General features: G+C 38.8%; 1 protein-coding gene across 17 annotated transcripts in view; it reads left to right on the top strand.

Annotated features, from left to right (window-relative positions):
- Window positions 1-12,222, top strand: part of LOC148677538 (teneurin-3) — a 287,789-nt gene that overhangs the window by 256,904 nt on the left and 18,663 nt on the right. For 15 of the 17 annotated variants that reach the window (XM_088642666.1, XM_088642919.1, XM_088643165.1 and 12 more), the window contains 2 exons: window positions 7,569-7,818; window positions 11,004-11,024. In XM_088642666.1, the coding sequence (XP_088498792.1) occupies window positions 7,569-7,818; window positions 11,004-11,024 (271 nt within the window). The remainder of the gene's footprint in view (window positions 1-7,568; window positions 7,819-11,003; window positions 11,025-12,222) is intronic. The other 2 variants (XM_088643080.1, XM_088643598.1) reach the window with 1 other exon arrangement.

Below are 12,222 nucleotides of genomic sequence, written 5' to 3'. Positions count from 1 at the left end.
TAATATGCTCTTATGTGTAACGCCCCTCTGTTTAATTAGAATTCTACTGAATGTGGGCTCAATCATTCCAGCAGCTGGGAAAGGACTTGCTTCAGCCATTCTCTTTTTCCTTAAAAATTATGCCTTTTTTATTTTTCCTTCCTTCTTGGCATCTTTGATTTTGTTTTGAGTGGTGGATAACAAAACTGCTATTTTTGCTCAAACTTTTAATGCATCTCTTTTAAATACAGGCCGAAGTGCTTGTTCCTGCTTGTGTCTGATAACACTTGCATCTGATTTACCTCGTAGATTACTGCTGAAGTGACTCGAGGGAAAAGAGGTTGTTAGCTTTCACCCCAGCGTACAATGTCTGTCACCAGCTTAATCAACTTAGTATAAGAATTCTCCCACCTGACAAATCAATTTGTTTCACCTGAAGATAAACTAAGTGCTTTCAACATTCTGAACAGTTATTTCTGGCTTACATTTGCTCAGTTGTCAACAAACAAGAAACCTGGTACAATTCAGTCAGGCATGAGCTCTCTGAACCCTACGGTGACCTCATCTTTCATTCATTTGATGACTGTGCTATGGTTGTTAAGAGGGAAGAATGCATTGCAAAAAAGCCTCTTTTTTAGGCACACCGATGTTTGTTTATTCCTTTATTCCCATTTCAATGCATAATATTTTACTTTGAGAAATCTACTGTTATTTGATTAATCTCGCTCTAGTTCAGTCCTCAGAATACATGAATAAGAATCAAGTTAAAGTTGTTACTGTACAGAGGTTGGGTGAACTCGAAGGGAATTGAGGTGAATGATAGCAACAATCTTGGCTTGCACATCTTGAATAACACATTTTTGTTGCCGTCTTGCATACAAACATTCCCGGCTGCTGTGTAGTTAGTCCGCCATGAGAAGCTGTTGAAAGTCAGCTAGAAAGAAGAGCAACAAAAACATTAAAACCATTTCTTTACTTTCCTGAGACCCTTTTTTCTTTTCCTCTGTGAGCTCCGGTTCTAGCTTTGAGCTCTGACAGTTTCAGTCTGATCTCACTCGTAATGGTGGTGTTGTTCCTCCCGGGCTTCCAGCGGGTTTAAGATTGCAGCTCCTTTCCGTCCAGCTCCACGACCAGCTTGCCGAGATCAGGTAAACGGCAGCCCGAATTGGCCCGCGGGGCGCAGCTGTCATCATCTGGTATCCCCCCACTGCGACAAATTGTCTGGTGTTGGCAAGAGATTGCAGGCAGAACACTGACAAAATTGCAATCTTTAAGAGAACATCTTTCTCGGATCCAAACAAGGTCTCTTTCCTGTGTATTAACCCAGTCACTACGCTCACTCCTCCCAGTAACCCCGGCTCTCTTACAATCCCTGTGTAGGGATTTCCAGAGACCCCGGTATGAAGATTTTTGGAGGGGGTGTTGGAACAGCAGCGTCAGGCATGCTTTTCAGCAGCCAGATATCTCCCAACCCCCATGAGACGCACCACAGCGTTAAGATGCTGGCAGTGCCTCGTCAACACTGTTTGACTAAACTCCGCTAAAGCCTGCCGGTGTTTGCTTAATGATTCTGAAAAGTATCTTCACCATATCATTTACCCTTCAGTTTGCTTTACTTGTAGGCTAGCTTCAGAAAAAAAGACAAAACACATTCTGAGGTAGTGATCAGCAGGAACGAGCTTATAACTAGCATAATAGCAGGTGTAAATGAAAGTGTGACTTGCCTTGTCCTTGCAGTTACAGAAGGTGTTGTGGGGGTTCTGTGTTTCCACTTCTTAGTTTTGCTTGCGCACATTTTGAGAACGTCATTGACCCGTCTCAAGGTTGTTAGATCCATATAAACTATGCTATGAATCGTTTGAACTATTTTTTGATCAAAGGCAGTGACAGACATACCTCCCACATACCTTAAGTTCTGGCGCATTGCAGTTCCCGGGCTGCAGCTGCCTTCCGAAGCTGCGTTTCCGGCACATCTCAAAATCATTTGAACTTTCAGTGCACTTCAGTGTTTTGTAAGGCTAACTTTTTTGTATGTTATCAGCACAGCATACTAAGCTGACTTAGTATGGGGCCTGTATGCATGCATTACACAACACATTGCTGTGGACACACAGTGTGCAGAAGAAGGCTTCAGCTCTCTGGGTAACTGGAAAATGTTTACTTGGCAAAGGACAGCTGTACAGATGTAACGGATTACATCAGAAAGAAGAGGGCCCCAGCCATCCTGGCACTCCACAGTGAAATCAATCAGCATTTAAACTCAAAGGGGGAAAAGGGAGAGAAAACAAAGAAAGACGAAAAGCAAGTTGTATGGGGGGACAAGGACCAGGGACAACCAAAACGAGACAAATAATCAGGAGCTGATACCTAAATACGAGGATTATCAGAAACAGAGTGGGCTGGATAGCTCATAAAGATTGAGGTTAAATTTTAGACTGGGCAAACACCATGCAGGTGCTGTAGACAAGTGCGTGGTTTTGCACACAGATCGTAGAAAACGTCTCTCCGGCAGGGCTGTGCACCCACATGCGCCCCTCTCCCTCCGAGCCCCTGAGTCACTTCTCAGCAGCAAGCGGACCAGCCAGGAACACACCCAGCCCTGAAGCATCCTTTCAGTTGAACACCACTGCTTTAACGGCCTCTATTAGACCTCAACAACGATCAATGTCTGACACTGCAGGACCCAGCCAAAACAGTCATGTTGGAGTCCCTTCAGTTCCTAGGGTGCGCCTTATATTTTGTGTGTTTTTTTCTTTAAACATCTCAATTCTGTGACAGACGAAAAATACAAAACAACAAATCGAGCTCCGAGGCGATGAACACATAGCAACCCGTTTAGTTTGGAAATCGATTCGTGTCTCTGCATTTGACAGCTGAGCCCTCGTTTTTTTTTTAAATGGTTCAATACACTGCACTCTTCATGCCTTGCTTGCTTTTTTTTTGTGGCTGTTTTGTAGACACTGCTGTGGCATTCCGCTCGTTTATATGGGCTCGGTTTTCTGAACGCCTTCTCGCACAAGCCTAATCCATTCCAGCTGGGGGTGTGGCGTGCCAGGTTCACCAAGTAACAGTGTTTTCACAAAAAGACTTGCGCCGGAGGGGGAGAAGTTCAGACTATCCAATTTATTTAGCCTGGGCCAGATTCAATGATGAGACTGATGTGTTAGCCTTTTGCACCACCCAGCATCCCACCCTCCATAACTGTTGTTTGTTTTTGTTTTTTTTAAGTATGGGAATAAGAAAAGGCCCCTTTCAGCAAAAGGCTGCTGGGTAGTAGTGAATGATCCATAAATTAAATTGAATTGAACTCGGTTGTGCAGTAATTCTAGGCTCACAAGCCTGGGCTTATTTAAATTCCACAGTTGTCCATTTGATCAGCTTCTGATCTCTCAAAATCCAAGCTTTCTTTGAATGAAGTGATGAGAAAGTACCTCGTGGTAGACTGGGAATGTGATTTTTTTTTCTTCTGCATTTACGTGGAGGGCGCATTTGAGATTTGAGAAGCCCAAGTGTGCCTTTTCACGCTGTTTATCCAAATCTATAATGTCCTAAGAAAGCCTTGTTTACAGGAGCTCATCAGCAGGTGACAATGCCAGAATCCGATACAGTATATGAATCTCAGAATCGCACATAGTTGTCGAAGTCATGTATGACTTCTCAGGAAGTGTCGCATTTGTCCACTTTTGTCTTCCATTTGTCCGCATCTGAGACCAATTTGTCTTGGTTAATGCAGCATTCGTATAAAACCTGAAGAAGGCTCCATGGCCGAAACGTTGTGTTTTCTTTCTTCTTTTTTTCCAGCATGGAATAAACCTATTACTTGTTCCTTTGCAGCATTCGCATGCTGACGCAGCTCCCCACCTGAACTAATTCATATAAAACTGCGTGAAGAAGAATACAGGGTGTGTTGGGGGGTTTAATAGTCTTTGTAGTAAGTGTCTTCTTTGGAGTCTTCCTTGAATCAATTAATCAATGAAACAAGTTAAGCAGAGAAGAACAAATGGCCATGTGGTGTGCATGGTTTACAGTGAATTGAGATTTATAGTGACATTCGGGTATGTATAGCTGTATTAGCTGGCCATTCATACAGCGGGACTTGATGGAGTCATTGATCTATGTAGTAATGAGGACAGAGCTTGCGCTCAGTTGAGCCCAAATTCTAACACGTTGCTGAGTATGAATAATTTAACACTCACAGCATGTAATCGTCCTTTGAAGTTCTTCTTTGAAGCCAAAAAAACAAGTTATATTTGCACAGTACTTTAATGTTTATCTGTAATGACTAGAGCTCTTAGGGCACTCAAGTTAGAAGAAGCATTAAGGATAGTTTGGTCGTATTTGTCTTAAGTTTATTAGCATGGCAAGACAATTCTTCCGTGTGAACTAAATTGTGTTGGCAAATCTTCTTCACAGAAATAATCGTGTAACAGTTGATTAATCTATAGCTATTACCTTAGTTTTTGAGGTTGTTTTTACACTGTGGTAGCTCTGTTAGTGGTAGTTTTCAAAGGAAACTCGTAAATCCATCTGCAACAGCAGTAACATCAAAAAAATCAGCACGGTTTTCCCAAATGGTGAATTGAAAACATGAAATGGGTTATTTCTTTGGTTCAAAGTGAACCAATCTGCTTTAAAGGGCTGTTTATATTTGTTACCACCATATTTCTGAAACCTCAGTGCATGGAGAATATTTTGCCAATTTCCATTTAAATTGATTGTTAAATTGATTGCCTTTTTCCATATTTAAAGCTGTCACGAATCGTTTCGAAAACAGGTTGACCAGTTTTTCAATTCACATTTCAGGGCATAGACATAATTGTGTGTATTAAATTTATTTGGTGATGGATTAAAAAAAAATATTGTGCAGATTAAATAAAACCTCAATTCACCTGCCAATTTTAAATTATAAATCATTATATATGTTGCAGCTTTTTGTTTGCTAGAAATCTACCCAATGGAATTGCAATGTTTCACACATTAAATATCAATCTTTCCAATGGTATAAACGGTTTGAATGACAATTCATTTTGGTAACATTTTAGAGAAAGACCATTACAAGATTAAAAAGTACAAGGATTCCATCAGTTGATGTCAAAAGAATGTATCATGTTAAAAATGCAGTTCAGTGGTATTTGAAAATAAAATATTTATATTGGAATAAATAAAACAAAGCACTCCATCCTATTACTTTCTGTTTAATAGACAGTATTGACAGTGAAAAAGACAGCATTATTGAACGAATACAATTGAACAAAACATTAAATTAAATTAAATTTATATATATATATTCTGACTTTGCTTCATCATGTAATCCAGACTTGTGTCTTGCTTCATGTGTTATTTTTTCTAACATTTTTTTCAATTGTGTAATAGAACTGATCAACTTAACGAGTTCACATCATCATACTTTCAATAGTGTTTCTTTTCAATGTACATCTGAAAGACAAGCTAGGTCCTTAAACAGGATGTATTGTATATTTCCTTCCCAGGCTTTTTATTTAAATAAAAAAGTCCAGTTCCTGAAGGTGACTGCAACGTTTCCAAGCGTTGTCTTGTTTCTGCGATTTAGTTTCCCAGTGGGCTCGCTCACCTTTGATAAAGACAAGCAGACAGCAGTGGAGGAGCAGGGAATGAAATTATAGGGACAGTATCAAGACTGATAATCTTCTGGAAGAGCGATGCATCAGACGGCGGAGAGCTGTTAAAAAAAACAATTACCGATGTAACGACGCACGACCCTTCAAACTTCCTGCAGGTGTACAGCGGTTAGGCACGGTGAACATTTGTAAACGTGTTCCCACTTCGTCTGCCACGTATCTCCACAGGCTAGCAGTAAATACTGCATTTGAGCTATTTTAAGTCACAGCAGTGAAGTGTTGCTCGACTTTGTTAGGCGGTGAAGTAAAGGAGCAGAAAGCCTGTAGCAGGTTTCTTTTGAAATGGTGTTTAACAGACAATTTCTTATGCAAAACTTAATTTTTATGGTTTTCAAGTAACCTTCTATTATTATTATTATTATTATTATTATTATGATTATTATGATTATTATTATTTAGTTGCCTGTTATTACCATGTGCATCTGTTTTTCTAAATCCCAAAATTAAAATCTTTTCTTATTCTTTCACTAATCCTAAAACCTTCACTATTATTATTATTATTATTATTATTATTATTATTATTAGTTGTTGTTGTTATAGTTGTTGCTGCTACCATGTGTGGTCTTTTCTTTCCTTTTTGTACTGTTTATAGTTGTTTTTGACATTACAAAGTTAGTCATGTTTTGCTATTAATAATTATAGGAGTATTGGTACGTATTTTGTTAATGCTAATCTAAATTTAAATATTCTATGAAATTGATATTAATTTAAAACATTAGTTTTTATAAACAGTATTTAAAAGTAAAAATATAAGATATTATTATTATTATTATTATTATTTATTATTATTATAAAAAGAAATACCCACAGTACATTTGTTACTTTTAAAAGTAACTGAAGATTGAGTTACAAATTCACTGATGTTGTAAGAATTGTATTATAATATGCACAAAATAGTACAGCTCATAAAAATTGTGTACCGAAAGCTGCACTTAATGTATTGGATATATATATATATTTCTATTTTTTGTCATATTTTGTAATGCAGATAGTATAGCATCTAATTTTTTTGTGGGAAAGTCAAATTAATTGTAAAAAGAAAATGTATAATCCAGTGTGTACATTACTCTTTAAGAACTGCTGATTTCCTTAAAAGGGATCTGTAGAATAAGAGATTGTGCAACATGTTCCTAAAATTAACTTTATTATTTTTTTTAATATCTTCCTTGCTTTTGTTTAAATACATTTAAAAGAAAAAAAAAATAATTTGGATGATCAAAACCTGTGGCACAGATAATAGGTTCTGTGATGCATTTCTGCTCATGTTAATGTTTTTAAACATTTTTAAAGAAACATGCTTTTTTAAAGCTGTAAAAAGACTGTTTAGGAAAACATTTGGGTGTGTATTGAGCCTTCTCTCTCTCTGCCAAGATGTTTATCATGCAGTGTGTCGCTTTTTACCATTGCAAGAACATGTTATTCTTAGTTTTTTAATACTCTAATTAATTATTCTAAAAATATCCAATTGTTTTTGTGTTGTGCTCATTTGTAAACAGCCCCCTTTTGTAATGGACTCATCAGATCGGGAGAGTAATGAAAGCGTCACTGCAATCCATATTAATACACTAAAATTTCACAAACAAGCCCACATTCTGCTTCGGCTTTTCCTTTATCCCACACAATTTCTCTTTTCAAGGTACGCTGTTCCAGCAGTGCAATTAATTAGGGTTATTAAAAATACCAATTAGGTAAGCCGACATGATATTTAACTCAGACAATTTAATCAGGGAATGTGTACTTTCTTTGATCAGATTTGTATTAAGTTCAAACCGCGAGGAAAAAGGCAAGACCGGAAAGCCGGATTCATTACCTCGGATGCGCACGGATCTGTGGAGGGTTTTTTTTTTCTCTCTCTATTGGCATGTCCTCACAAGGTCCGGGGAAAAGCTCATGCGGTGTTTTTTTTTCCCCCTCTCTCCTCCCTCCCTGCAGGAATCCTGTACAAGGGCAATGGGGAGAACCAGTTCATCTCCCTGCAGCCCCCCGTGGTCGGCACCATCATGGGCAACGGCCGGCGCCGGAGCATCTCCTGCCCCAGCTGCAACGGCCAGGCCGACGGGAACAAGCTCCTGGCCCCGGTCGCGCTGGCCTGCGGCATCGACGGCAGCCTCTACGTCGGCGACTTCAATTACGTGCGACGCATCTTTCCCTCCGGGAACGTCACGAGCGTCATGGAGCTGAGGTAGGTCCGGGGCCTGGCGGGAGAGGCGGAGTCCGCCTGCTTGTCCGCGTGCCGAGACGACCGGAAAAACAGTGTCAGTAGAGAGAACGTAAAACATCCAGTGGAGCTACTGCAGTCGACGCAACATACGTAACAGCAGCATACAATACAGTACAGTGCCAAATACATAAGATTCGGATGTATCGTATATATGCTGCCAATACGGTGCTCTGAAGGGGCTCATACAGCAAAGTTTAAAAAAGTCATAGCACTCGGACGGAGTGACTTCTTAAAAAACGTTTTTTTGTGGCCTTTCGGCACTCTAGAACTTCCAACCAGATGGTAAATTTTTCAAATTGCGAGTGTTAGCGGGTGTAAAGCATCATTTACTATTAAAGGTTGCTTTAGTATGCACGCGGTTCGGCTGGTTCTGTTTCTGAACAATAATTGTCCTGCCCGTGTTTATAATCCTCGAGAGCTTGGAACTAGCCCTGACACCAAGGGTCCCATACCAAGTGGAGACGTTAAAGGAGAGCACATTCTGTGTCACATCTCAAGGGGCTTGAACAGTTAATCTGTGGTGTGGGAGGGGTTGGGTGTGTCTCCAGTGGCGTATGCAATTGGTTTCCTTTCTTCCGAGACTTTTTAAATGCCCGTGGTACAGTAAGGACTGTCCTGTCAGGATCCGTGCTAAGGTTTTGGGGTAATGCTTTTCTTCAACGAGGCTCATAAACACCTTCACGACCCCATCATAAACATGATAAAACAACAGGCATAAAAACTGTATCGCAAAATAATATTTGACATAAGCATACCAAGACTGCTGTAACTAATGTATATCTGCAGCAAGTTCTTGTCAGCTCTCAAGTCCTTAATGGTGTCTTCCATCATTTTCACTTTGCTTCTCTCTATCTCAGCTTTCAGCTGAAGCTATGTCTCATTATGAAGCATGCCGAATAATCATGTACTTGTAATGTCATATGCACAAATAGTTGTGAGGGATTAGGCAACTTCTTATATCGTGTTGTGAATTGTTTCTGAAAGATTTATGACTTTTGTTTTTCTTAGCTTCATTCAAATAAAGCATTACCAGATTTTAATGTCACAATAGACTCTTTTCTCGTACCTCTGCCTTCCGAGTATGCTCTGGCTTGGGCTTTTGTGTGCACAAAATGCTTACGAGTAAACAAATAGCCAGGGTATTTGCTGTTTGGAGCAGTGTCCTCAATTTCTTTCCTCCTCCTCCTCCTTTCCTGCTCTAATGTGTGGGATTAAACCAGAAGTGTCACTTGAGGTTTCAAGAAATTCTTTTGGGCTGAAAGTCATCTTTATCATGTGCAACTTAATACAAACCATGAAAGGGAACAAGCCGTCTTTGTATTTTTGCTTTAACTGGTCTATCTCCAAGGAATGTCAACCTCTAGCCAGTTTCCCTGCAGGTAATAGAGTTTTCTGTATATTTTTTCTCCAAGATATATGTTTACATTTTAGAAGGAGGAAAGAAATTGGTGGAGCATAAACATTCTCATAGAGTCACCTTTGCATCATTTCAATGTAAAAAGCTTCATTACGTGCAGAAGTGGAATTAAGCTCTTCCACTAAAACAGTCCAAACTACCAATAAGAAGACATTTGAGATTTGCAGTGTCTCAGTCACTGGCTCTGACCATCATCAGGGATGGTTGTATTCAAAATCACTGGACAGCTGAGCCAATTTAAAAGCAGAACAGTCAGGGTTCAGTCATCTGACACCACCTTTCATGTGTTTTCAATCTTTCAATTCTCAAAACAGCCCTCGAGAGTTCAGGTGGGGGCATCCCGATCTGTTCATTAATCAAGGAAGCCTTGAAGTAGCACATGTTTCTTTCTGCTGGGCTTGTTCTTGTTTTATGTTTCTTTGTAAGAGCGTGACATTTTTATATCCAGCTGGGCACAATGAAATCTGTGTTACGACCGCGGTGCTAGTAGTGTTTCATGTTCTTTTATCCTTTGACGTGAAACATGTGTGTGCGTGTGGAGTATATACTGTAAGCATACACAGGTAGGTTTAGAAACACTGAAAGTAAACAGCAGAGAGCGTTTCTCTTGCAGCTCCTTGCAGTCTGTGTTGAATGTGCTCAAACAGCCAAGTCACAGTGGTTCAGACGTTCCTTTTCTTTCTTATTTTTGCTCTGTATTTTGCTGAGGAAATGCGACAGTAAGCCGAGCAGAAGTCTGTCATTCAGCTAGTGACACTAGAGAATATTTCCAGTCTATTTTTATTTTTTAAATCTCAGTCTTTTTAGTGATCTCTAAAATAAACAACAGGGTAATACTTCATTTTATTCAGCACAGATTTTAGATATGCAGTGAGATGTTTGTTTACGTTCTTGTCAACCTTTATGAATTATGCCTTTTTTAAAACCCCACAAAGATAAATTTCAGCCTTTGGTCACCAGCAGACATTTGCATGAATTATATTTAATTAGTGTCAAATTCTGTGCTGTAGGATAAATCCAGTGACATTCTGCTCCAAACCATAACATCTTATTTGCTCAGCTGAAATACACCCTCCATTCATGTTTCTTGCAAATATATAGCCAGTCACAAATGTTTTAATTGCTTAATTCCATTGTTTTTTTAGTTGAATTGATGCTTCCTATCATCAAAGGCTATATGTTACATGCAAAAATTGCAAACCTTTCTACAAAAAAATAAACAAAACATCCTTTTCAGCTTTCCTTAGATTTTCTATGCCATAAGCATGTTAAAAAAAGCATTTTAAAGTGTGCTTTTTATTGTATGTGACACAATCAATAACCCATTATAAGCTAGTTAACCTAAGTATGGTCCATGATCTAATATATTAGTGAACTCCCGGGTGTAAAATTTGTTCCTTCCCATTGATATAAAAGTATTGCTGAAATAATTTCTACCCAGTATCATTGCAAAGACAGTTTGTGCTGTCGGCCCCCAACCTGCCAGTCTTTTTTGCTAGAGAATCTCTCTGCTTTTCACTTTGTTTCTAGAAATAAAAAACAGAGATTGGATCGGCAAGATCTAATGGTGTTGTACTTTCTAACGGACGGACATTTTCTCTCAATAAAGATAATTTCATTCTTGTTTGTCAAGTGAATCTGCAAGATCTCTTACTTTTCTGTGTGTCCTTTCCTTTTTTCTCTAATTCATGCTTTTTATTCTCCTTTGATCTGCTTCCGTTCGTCTAAGAAATAAAGATTTCAGACATAGGTAAGCCTGAGAAAATATATAAAATACTGTAAGTGTTGTATTGTCTGTGTGCACATGTTCCACAACAGCTAATTTTACATTGATTCATATACATTTGGCTCATCCTTGCATTACAAAATGTGCACTTCTAATTGTTCATTTTTTTGTATATGGCTTTTGCGTTGCTTCTGCTCTTCTGGAAATGTTGCTGTTGTTGTGTTGGGCTATTTCTATGCAGCATTTACACAGCATCCTAAATTAAGACATTCTGACTCAAAACAAAAAAGGGCTTTGTTTCTAAACATTGAATAGATTGCTAAAAGGAGTAAAGTGCTTCCCAGTCTAACAACTAATAATGTGGTATGTTTCAGTTCCATGAATAAGTATCACATCTGCCCAAGAAGTCACAATCTAGCAGTTTTTTAACGCTAGCTGATATAGACAGGGACATTCAGTAAATGAAAGATGGAGACCAGCTCTCAGTTTTGATTGGCATGGAGATAAACAGAAGGGATTCTTTGAACGCAAGCAGGCGTCAGGCACTTTACTATCAGACACTGGAGTTATTTAAGTAAGGAAAAAAGGGCACTGCTTTGACTTACCTCAGGCAAAAGCTGTGGAATTTCACGATCTACTGATAGGATATTGTGATCTGGATTGTCACTCTTAAGAACTGCTCCAGTCTGTTACTGTACATCTGTAGTCTGGAGTTCAAGAAATCTAGCTGAAAAATAGGGAGTCTCGATGACAATATACAACTGTGATGTGCGCAAGATTGCAAGAAGTGTGATTAATTAACTTAATTTGCTTGTACAGCTTCTGTTATTCTCATGTAAAATACTTTATTTAAGCAAACATGCAGTGGGAACGTGCCTTTTAAAGTATAAGCCTAGAGTTACGAAAGTGTTAATAGAATATGTCCCGGCATTTTTTATTTTTGTGAAACCCATTTTTTTCTGTATTATTAATCTTACGAGAATCCAGCTCATTTGTACCGCAGACATCTAAGTACTTAATAGTTTATGCAGCTCAGAGTCTTAACTATTCATTTTAACACATTCCCAGACAACTTGTTCCATTTGAAAGTGTCATAAAGACGACCACTATTGACTGATATTCTGCAGAGCCTCATAAAAACATTAGCAACTATCGACCTCATCCTCATCTAATGAAGCTCTTTTTTATGACTGCATAACAGAGCATCTTATGATCAGCATTG

This window comes from Lepisosteus platostomus, chromosome 1 (assembly GCF_059453375.1).
Source record: "Lepisosteus platostomus isolate fLepPlt1 chromosome 1, fLepPlt1.hap1, whole genome shotgun sequence".
Lineage (NCBI taxonomy): Eukaryota > Metazoa > Chordata > Actinopteri > Semionotiformes > Lepisosteidae > Lepisosteus > Lepisosteus platostomus.
The sequence above is the reverse complement of the archived record's forward strand: the minus strand, read 5'-3'. Positions and strand labels throughout refer to the sequence as shown.